This window comes from Sinocyclocheilus grahami, unplaced genomic scaffold (assembly GCF_001515645.1).
Source record: "Sinocyclocheilus grahami isolate Dianchi unplaced genomic scaffold, SAMN03320097.WGS_v1.1 scaffold1512.1, whole genome shotgun sequence".
In the NCBI taxonomy this organism is placed as follows: domain Eukaryota; kingdom Metazoa; phylum Chordata; class Actinopteri; order Cypriniformes; family Cyprinidae; genus Sinocyclocheilus; species Sinocyclocheilus grahami.
This window is the reverse complement of record NW_015506691.1, coordinates 188,522-199,329: the sequence shown is the minus strand read 5'-3', so window position 1 is coordinate 199,329 and position 10,808 is coordinate 188,522. Positions and strand designations below refer to the sequence as shown.

The 10,808-nt window shown below is 38.1% G+C and overlaps 1 protein-coding gene across 1 annotated transcript; it reads right to left on the bottom strand.

The window, feature by feature from the left end:
• Window positions 1–3,396: 3,396 nt before the first annotated feature.
• eomesb (eomesodermin homolog b) lies at window positions 3,397–10,143 on the bottom strand. Its single transcript, XM_016257132.1, has 7 exons — window positions 9,961–10,143; window positions 8,137–8,747; window positions 6,753–6,907; window positions 6,568–6,689; window positions 6,228–6,386; window positions 6,079–6,140; window positions 3,397–4,297 (listed from the first exon to the last, which is right to left on the bottom strand). The coding sequence occupies exons 2-7, from the start codon at window positions 8,655–8,657 to the stop codon at window positions 3,562–3,564; spliced, it is 1,755 nt and encodes a 584-aa protein (XP_016112618.1). The 5' UTR covers window positions 8,658–8,747; window positions 9,961–10,143; the 3' UTR covers window positions 3,397–3,561.
• Window positions 10,144–10,808: the final 665 nt, after the last annotated feature.

Sequence of the window (10,808 nt, the reverse complement as noted above, 5' to 3'; positions counted from 1 at the left end):
AAAGTCTTAAATCTGCATTCATAAAACTTGCCGAAACCCTGATATACAAGATTTTACCATTATTTGAGGGAAAGAACTAATGTTTATGACACGATTTGTGTCAGATTTTGTAATGCTATTGAAATGTGAGTTCGGTGAGTAGTTTTAGAGAGTACTTCAGTATTTGGGGCTGTACTTGCATGACTGAAAATAACCGTCCCATGTTGACCGCTGAGATATTATTTATGATATTTGTTCATCAGTTAGAAACTCAGCAGAAGTGTCTCGAAGTGCTTCTGCATTACCTCTCTTCTTCTTGTGTGCAATGTTAACTAATGCTAGTTTTTTAGTCTCTTCTGAATGCTCATGTACATACAAGCACTTTGTAAACCGTTTTGAAGGTGCGAGATAAAGCTCTTGTATTGTTGTTAGTCTTACTGTCGTGTTTGATTTCTCTCGGAAAGCTTCTCTCAACCCAACACTAACAGAAACCAACAGACCCACTGTTACCGTTTCTCTCTTAAAGAGATTCGTTATCTAAACTCTGAAGCATCTGACTGCTCTAGAAACCACTTCACTAGCTTGCGTCTGAACTTACGAGCATCTAGAAGCTTCTGAAGTTAATCTAGACATTTGTTTTTAATTCAATGGAGAATTTCCCAAACTCTAATGAATCTTTCTGGGCAACATGTTCTGTTGGTTTCTCGTCAGTGTTTTGCATCCGATTCATTTATGATCAGTTGGAGAAATTGCATGATTGTATTGAAAATAATGATGTTGTTAAATTCTATATATAGAAGATTCATGATTGAGCAGCAAGCTACATGGTAAGTCGTCTCACCATTACTGACAGTTACTTCTAAAATCATTCTTTTGACATGATCAAACCTAAAATATTAGTATGTTTACAATGTCATTTAAAGGGATAGATCACCCAAAAGTGAAAATTGCCATCATTTACTCTTGTTCCAAACCTGTACGAGTTTTTGTTGAACACAAAAGAAGATATTTTGAAGAATGTTGGTAACCAAACAGTTGCCGGCAGCTATTTACTTCCATATGGGAAACAAATACTATAGAAGTCAATGACTAGCAGCAATTGTTTGGTTCCCAACATTCTCCAAAATATCTTCTTTTGTGTTCAGCGGCTGAAACAAGCTGACAGAATGTTCGATGTTTGGTGAGCTATCACTTTAAGGGACTGATTACTGGTCTTCAGGCTTCACTTCTGTGTTCTTGCGCTAGAGGTCAGTGTCCCCAACATCTAGTGAGCAGCACTATGTAACTTTTTCTGTGTTCAAAATTTGCAAAATGTATATAATGAGCGAGTGCATCATGAATTCATCTTCCAAATCGCGTTTTTGTCTTCCGGATCACTACGGTACACTTATAATAAGTACTTATATTGGGACTATTGTCGGCTAGTCGGGTCGCCACCGCGGCGGAGTAACACCAGAGACATTAGAGAAGTAGATCCGGTTGGAATGTTCTTCCGCGGGATGTGTGCAGTTTCTAGAAGCTTCTGAAGTTAATCTAGACATTTGTTTTTAATTCAATGGAGAATTTCCCAAACTCTAATGAATCTTTCTGGGCAACATGTTCTGTTGGTTTCTCGTCAGTGTTTTGCATCCGATTCATTTATGATCAGTTGGAGAAATTGCATGATTGTATTGAAAATAATGATGTTGTTAAATTCTATATATAGAAGATTCATGATTGAGCAGCAAGCTACATGGTAAGTCGTCTCACCATTACTGACAGTTACTTCTAAAATCATTCTTTTGACATGATCAAACCTAAAATATTAGTATGTTTACAATGTCATTTAAAGGGATAGATCACCCAAAAGTGAAAATTGCCATCATTTACTCTTGTTCCAAACCTGTACGAGTTTTTGTTGAACACAAAAGAAGATATTTTGAAGAATGTTGGTAACCAAACAGTTGCCGGCAGCTATTGACTTCCATATGGGAAACAAATACTATAGAAGTCAATGACTAGCAGCAATTGTTTGGTTCCCAACATTCTCCAAAATATCTTCTTTTGTGTTCAGCGGCTGAAACGAGCTGACAGAATGTTCGATGTTTGGTGAGCTATCACTTTAAGGGACTGATTACTGGTCTTCAGGCTTCACTTCTGTGTTCTTGCGCTAGAGGTCAGTGTCCCCAACATCTAGTGAGCAGCACTATGTAACTTTTTCTGTGTTCAAAATTTGCAAAATGTATATAATGAGCGAGTGCATCATGAATTCATCTTCCAAATCGCGTTTTTGTCTTCCGGATCACTACGGTACACTTATAAGTACTTATATTGGGACTATTGTATATAATTGTTGTCGATACAATGAGAACCCAAGCTGTTTGGTTCCCAACATTCTCCAAAATATCTTCTTTTGTGTTCAGCGGCTGAAACGAGCTGACAGAATGTTCGATGTTTGGTGAGCTATCACTTTAAGGGACTGATTACTGGTCTTCAGGCTTCACTTCTGTGTTCTTGCGCTAGAGGTCAGTGTCCCCAACATCTAGTGAGCAGCACTATGTAACTTTTTCTGTGTTCAAAATTTGCAAAATGTATATAATGAGCGAGTGCATCATGAATTCATCTTCCAAATCGCGTTTTTGTCTTCCGGATCACTACGGTACACTTATAATAAGTACTTATATTGGGACTATTGTCGGCTAGTCGGGTCGCCACCGCGGCGGAGTAACACCAGAGACATTAGAGAAGTAGATCCGGTTGGAATGTTCTTCCGCGGGATGTGTGCAGTTCTGTTTATTAACCGCTAGAGCGCCATAAGTTACATAGTGCTGCTTTAATTTACTTGCTACGTATTTCTTTCTGTGCAACTTTAGAACTTCTGGATTCCTGTTAATATGTAATAATCCACCATATCTGTGCATGTTTCCTGTGATATCTTCCTTACGTAACACGCATTCAATTCTACAGTCTATTCAGATCTTCATATGTTCACAACTCCAGCATTTTTGAGACCATTCACTTATTCATCTTTATTTGATGTGAGCTGCTTTGTCTTTCGAGATTTGCTTTATTGTGATGTTGTTTTGAGTTTTTGGTCACACTTTAGTTTGGGGACCAGTTCTAGCCTACTACTTAAAGACTTTTGCCTCCATAAACTCTTAATTTCTGCTTATTAATAGTTAGAAAGGTAGCTAGTTGGGGATGCAGAATATGTGCTTTATAAGTACTAATAATATGCATGTTAATAGGCAACTAGTTAATGAATTATTCTCTAACTACAGTGTTACTGATTTGTTTTTAAAAGTTGCGGAAAAGCCCAGTTTTCAAAGCTCTTTGTTGACTTTCTGAATATTTGTTCATTCTATCATGTTTGCATACTTTAATGAATATATGGTGTATTCAGAAGAAAAGAGGTGTTTTAGAAAATCCAAAACAAGCAGTGGTTTAATGCATATAACAGCATGACATATCATCTTACTTTGGACAGGAACGATTAGTTTGAGATTTTAATAAATTACAAAAGGGCCAGATTGATTCATTCAAAGCTGAACACTTTGCAGTTCTGCACATTCGTGCCGAAATCAGACGAGACCGACAGTTTCTCTAGCTGCCGGCGTAGAACGTGTAATAGCCGATGGTCTTGGAGTGTGCTGAATTGTCCTTGTTGAAGTTTTCTGAGGCGCTGGAATCTTCACACTTGACCGTGGGAGAGTTCTCCGCTCCAGACTCGCCGAGGGAAACCCGCCGCCGTTTGCAAACCACAGAGTAAATGCTCGGCTCCACAGAGTCTAGAGGTTTCAAAGGCGGCGTGCTCTCCATCCAGGCTGAAGTCTGACTAAATGAGTTTCCCTCCCTAGATTTGTCCTTATCGGGCATGTGGTCGTCTGTGAAGTCCGTGGGACTCGGTCTGGGTGACCAGGGCAATCCGGACGCCATTTTTCTGGGATAAGAGCCTCTGGAGCCCCATCCTGCGGTGACGGATGCGAAGGTGGCGTCTGGATAGTAGCCCAGCGAGTGTGCGCTCTGCAGAGGTAAGGATTTGAAACTGTACGGTAATAACGAGCTGGAATAATCGCCCTCGTACGCCGTCAGCTCCAGTTTGCTTCCACTGGTTTGCTGTACAGAAGTGACCAGCCACCTCTGAGCAGCGCCAGCGTCCTCCACCGGAGGAGAAAGCATGCTGTTTGTCTGCGAAACCATCCGTTCGGTGTTGTAAAGGCGACTCGGGGTCAGATTGTTGACAAACTGGTCCTGCAGAAAGGGCTGCATGGTGTAGCGCATGCGAGCCGAGTCTGACGGCGACGGTGTGAGTCTTTCACGCTCTGGACCGGTGTACATCCTGAAAGGTGAATGCAAATGAAATAAAAACAAAGCTCCAAAAGGGGAACCACAGAAGAACATTTTGGGCCTTTCAGTGAAAAGTTCTTAGAAGAACCTTTAGTGGTTCCACACTCTTAAAAATAAAGGTTTTCACAGTGATGCCACAGAAGAGCCATTATTATACCTTTCAGTGAACAGTTCATAAAAGAACCATTGGTAACACTTTATTTTAAGGTGTCCTTGTTACACATGTTACATATACTTACTAAAAGTATGCATAATTACATGCAAGTAACCCTAACCATATAGTAAGTACATATAGTTAATTAATATTACTCAGTAACGTATTATTACACTGTAACAAGGACACCTTAAAATAAAGTGTAATCAAAACATTTATTTCAAGATTTTATAGTGGAAAAGATTTGCTTTTTTCAGAACGTTTTGTGGAATGGAACGTTTCTATGGATGTTAAAGGTTCTTCGTGCAATCATCAATGCCAATAAAGAACTTTTAATTTTTTTTAGGAGTGCTAAAGAACTGATTTGGGTTCCCCAAAGAACCCTTTCAGTGATCTCACTTCTTAGAAGAACCGTTTAAGAACATTTAAAGAACCTTTAGCGGTTCTACTTTTAAAAATAAAGGTTTCAAAATGAGGTTTTGGCCACAGAAGAACCATTATTGGTTCCCAAAACACCTTTCAGCTATGGTTTATAAAAGAACCATTTTTTCAGGATTTTATAGTGTACATCTCTCCCAGAAACTCTTTCATAGACAGTTTCTATGGATGTTAAAGGTTCTTCATGGAACCATCGATGCCACAATAACCTTTATTTTAAGAGTGTAGAAGCACTGATTTGGTTTCTTTAAAGAACCTTGCAGTGAACCGTTTTTAAAAGAACCATTTTTTCTTATTCTAAAGAAAATTGTAATCATCTAAAGAAAAGAGCCATTATTATACCTTTCAGTGAACAGTTCATAAAAGAACCATTGGTAACACTTTATTTTAAGGTGTCCTTGTTACACATGTTACATATACTTACTAAAAGTATGCATAATTACATGCAAGTAACCCTAACCATATAGTAAGTACATATAGTTAATTAATATTACTCAGTAACGTATTATTACACTGTAACAAGGACACCTTAAAATAAAGTGTAATCAAAACATTTATTTCAAGATTTTATAGTGGAAAAGATTTGCTTTTTTCAGAACGTTTTGTGGAATGGAACGTTTCTATGGATGTTAAAGGTTCTTCGTGCAATCATCAATGCCAATAAAGAACTTTTAATTTTTTTTAGGAGTGCTAAAGAACTGATTTGGGTTCCCCAAAGAACCCTTTCAGTGATCTCACTTCTTAGAAGAACCGTTTAAGAACATTTAAAGAACCTTTAGCGGTTCTACTTTTTAAAATAAAGGTTTCAAAATGAGGTTTTGGCCACAGAAGAACCATTATTGGTTCCCAAAACACCTTTCAGCTATGGTTTATAAAAGAACCATTTTTTCAGGATTTTATAGTGTACATCTCTCCCAGAAACTCTTTCATAGACAGTTTCTATGGATGTAAAAGGTTCTTCACGGAACCATCAATGCCACAATAACCTTTATTTTAAGAGTGTAGAAGCACTGATTTGGTTTCTTTAAAGAACCTTGCAGTGAACCGTTTTTAAGGTCCTTTTGTGCCATGGAAAGACTTCCAAGGTTCTTCACGGAACCATCGATGCCAATAAAGCAGCTTTATTTTATAGAGTGTATGGAGAACCGTCAGTGATATGCATGGGAATATAATATACTCACGAATCATAATTATCTCTAAAACCCTTTGCGAAAGGATTGTGGTCGATCTTGAGTTGAGTGATCTAGAAGAAGAAGAAGAGCACAGATGTGAAGATCAATCCTAACTGAGTGTGTAAAGCAGCTACACCTATCTTGATTAATGCTCATACATCAGTATTCTGATAGGCGGTAACAGCGATGAACTGGTTCTCAGGAAAGGTGAAGATCTGAGTTTTAGAATCTCGTCCAGTGCTTTCAATTCCGTCGTCGGACACTTCGACGATGTGAAGCCTGGGCTGGTACTTGTGTAGAGACTGAAGGACGACCATCTGATTGAAAGACATGGATTAGAACAAAACAGAACTGAAACCTCATAATTTTTCAGGTATACAGAGCACATATTTAAAATATGCCTATTGGTGCTAGTGGTTAAAACCATTATAAGCAATGCACATCAACATTTAAACAAATTATTTAAGCATCAGCACAAAAAACCTGTGCGTTATTTACCTGTGCGGCATTAGTATTTGCTCCCTTGTTGTTTGTTAGTTTGAGTTTCCCGAAAGATATTTCTTGTCTCATCCAATGAGCGCCTGTGTTCGGCGATTCGGGGTGGACGTAAATCTTATTTCCTAAGATTAAAAGTAATCATAATAATGCATATTCAATATTACATATTTTTCAGTCCCCCGTACCTTGCATGTTATTGTCGGCTTTCCCGCAGGTCACCCATTTTCCGCCCTGAAACCTCCAGTGGTTGGGATCGGCCAAAACTATCTCCACAAACACATTATAATGCGTCGTCAAACTCAAGCCGGTAATATTGAAACTTAGAAATGGGAACATCCGCCTGTCCGGGGAAGAAAAAAAAAGAATGAATGAATGCAAATAATTATTTATTTTCTGAATGAAACAAAAAAAAAATTTGTGCACAATATATATATTCAGCAATACTTCTATTCTGATTTAAAAAATCTAACGGCGCTATTTCAGATAGCAACTTTTTTTTTTTTTAAATCGAAAATAGGCTAAACTTTGTGATATACCTATAAACTGATAAATTAGAACAGCTTGTATGACAACACAAGCGCCTTTTTCCGCCATGTCAAAATCTGTGATTTACTAGCCTATAGAAACACTTGGAAAAACATTTGAAACGTTTATTTAATAAGAGTAGGCTATTTAAAAAGACCACCGATATAGCCAACTTTAGCGCGTTCGTATAGGTCTATTTATTTAAACACTAGCATTATTATCCTATAGAATTTCGATTGTCTCAAAAAATATTAATTTTACACAAAAGCGCTTACTGTTGCTATAGCGGCTGTTATTTTGCCAGGTCGAATTATGTATATTCGTAATATCAGACCTTATTTCTGTAATTAGAATATTTAAATCTCCTTTTAAAGTTCCATCAGCCGGCTGTTGCTGTTTAGTTTAGAGCGTTCTCAAAACGAAACGTTGATTAAATGCGTCTATTAGTTTAATCGCGGTTAACATTATTATGGAACGTCGATAGTCTCAAAATTATTTACCGCAACGCAAGCGCGCCTACTGTTGCTATAGTGACACGTATAAAAGTAAGTGTTATAACAGTAACACGTCGTCGAGAGTCTATTTCGCGCGAGGTCAAACTTATATTCGTGTGATGGTAATATTGAAAACTAATTTCTGTAATCAGAATATCTGAAACTCTTTTAATAACAGGTTGTTTGTGAGTTGGGCTGCTTTACACTGGTCATTTATTAAAACAAATCTGTTGACTAATTACTATTTAGCATTATTATAAAACAGCTACAGTCTCAAAAATATTACTGTTGCTATAGTAACACGGCAGTTCGGGATCGCGTATTATTTTGCGCCAGGTAAAAATACTTATATTAATTTGACCTAAACTCTATTTGAAACGTCCTTTCTGTAATAGGAATTTTTAACACTGTTTTTATAATCCCCTTATCCGCGTTCTTATAATAAACCATTGGTTAAACACGTCTATTTTCTATTTTAGAACATCTATAATTTAAAAAATGTGATTAGCAATTTACATTTTCCACCGTTCCAAAGAAGAGGTTTGCTCACCTGCCCTGTTTGGTGATGATCATCTCGGTTTGGTGCCGGTGGAATTTGAGCCACAGCGGCCGGTTGCACAGATACACCTGAGCTCGGAGCCCCGCTCCGGACAGAGCCATGGAGCCGATACCGGAACCGGAGCCCTGGTATGAGTGGTAGCTGTTTCCAGAACCGTGTCCGAACTGATACCCCGCACTGAAGTCACCGCGTCCCCCGCACAGAGACTGACAGAAGCCCGCGGAGGGAAGCATGGAGCCGTAGTGCAGCGACGCCGCGTACCGCGATCCGTCCGAACCGGCGTACACGCCTCCCGGTTGGCTCGTGTACGGAAACAAGGCGCACGGACTCGAACTCGAGCTCTCCTGCGTTTGCTGCGTCGAGCCCATCATGAAATAGCGATTGGACCCGAGCCCGTCGAGTATGTATCGGCCGCCGCTCGAGAGTTCATCCTCACAAATGATCGGTGAAACTTTCCCGTTGTCCACCTCCGCGTTTGAGGAAAGCACGGAACCGGATCCTTCACCGGGCATGTTTGGATGTTCTGTCAATCCGAACCACCGATCCGAATCCCGAGGCTCGATAATTCGTTCGCCGTCAGTTACTGTCGGGTCGCGGCATCACTGCAAACGACAGAATGAATGCGTTCATGTCCATAAAAATACAGAAAATTAATTTTAATTTTAATTTTCTCTTTTAAAAATGATTCAGTTTCAGTGCCCCTGAATTTCGGCCACAGCGACATTGAGAACAAAGTGAAACTTTGTGCTTTTAAGGATCTGAAATAAAACAATCCTCCGTGCAATTAAAATAATAAAATAAAATTGATTTAATTAGAAGTTTATCATACTTTATTAGCTGTTAGATTAAATGCATTTTATTTAATCGGCGAGGCGTTTATTAGGCCTATAGGCTACATTAGATATTCGTTCTTAAAATGCTTTCTAAATATCACTTTATTTTTTTAAATATGTGCAGGCAAGCAATATTATTTAATCACGTTTAGTAAGTAACTACATTTAGTAATTAGTAAGACTAACTGGTTAGTCCTCGCTACTATATTTACCGGTCTGTTAATGCTATTCTTCGGTTCAAAGCTTCTCCGGTGTTGGATTTAATTTAATAATATTTGTTATGAACATGAATCATTAAAATAATTCGATTTTTAAAATTCATTGTCAATGTTTATGCGATCTAGACTTGCATCATGTGACCATAAGCTTAATGTTTTCGATTCTGCTTTTAATGGATGAACAAAAAATAGTTTAGTCCTAATAATGATCTAAATTAGTTTTTACCAAGGCATTGTAAAATAAGGTCCATCGTTTATTAATCGCTAACAGTGAAGTCTTACTTTAAACAATTATTGCATAAACGCAGTCTGCGATATGAACTCGTCTGTCCGACAATAATTATGACTTAAAAGAACTGTCATCTTTTTAAAATGATCTCTGAAGGACACATTAATTTTTTGTTAAAAGTGAAATACGTCTCGAATTTCTAATTTTATATTTTTCAAAACGTTGCATGGAGAAATTTGTTTTTACGCCTAATTCATTTATTAATTAGGTTTCTGGTAGACAGCGATGACTGTCTGTGTCCAGTAAGCAAATAGGCTATAACATATGTAATAATATATTAGGTGTTTTTCTAAAATTAAACCAAATGCAAAACTAAATAACAAAATGATGGTAAATGCATTCTCTTTTATCATGATAACAGTCCATAACAACAATCGTTTATCACAATAACAGTCCATAACAACAATCGTTTATCACAATAACAGTCATAATAACAGTAAATATCATGCATTATTTAAAAAGAGAAATAACTCACCAGTTTCATCTTCATGTCCTGCACAGATCGAGGCTGAAACGCTCTTGTGTTCAGACTGAGCAGAACCGGTGGCAGCGATAACGAGAGAGAACGAGTCCGGCGGGTCCGGTTTAACGGGGCTCCTGAGGGCCACTGACACTTAGTGAATGAGGCTAAGAACCGACCGAGTGACCGACTGACTGACTGACTGAAGCAGCTGTCATGCTGCGGCTGGATTTATTGGGTCTGCTCTCTAGCGCCGCCTACCGGTAGTGTATGGCGTTGCTTTAACAGATTCTGGGGTTGTGCTTCATAAATACCTGGTTTCTCTCGCAGTAGTCTTTCTTAAATCACTTTAGAATCATTTTTGTACTTTTATACTCCAAACACGTTTTAATAGCCTAACAATATTATCACTTTGTGAAAGGCTATTGACATCTATAGCTATTGAGTATAAAGTGAAAGCAAAACCAAACTGGCATACAATAAGAGAAGCATCAGTGTACAACAAATGTGGATTTGAAGTTTCTCAGCACAACAGTGTTTTGGGGGCAAATTGTCACACGTTGTAATTTCTCTCAATTTAATATTTACTAATCTGCAACACAGGTGTTGACATTTTGGACAGATTTTTGATGTTTTATAAATTAGTTTGTGTTTCAAATTCTGCTAAATTGAAGTCTATGTCGGCTGTTTCATCGAGACACCCATCACACATAGTGTGACAACATGCCCCGATCACAGTGCATTTTGTCCTGATCAATAACATGTCAGAGGTCATCAAAAGCTCCAGATAGATGTTAAACATTTACCTTCTTTACAAGCATTTGAACGACGAAGCATCACACCTTACATTGTTTAATTCCAGA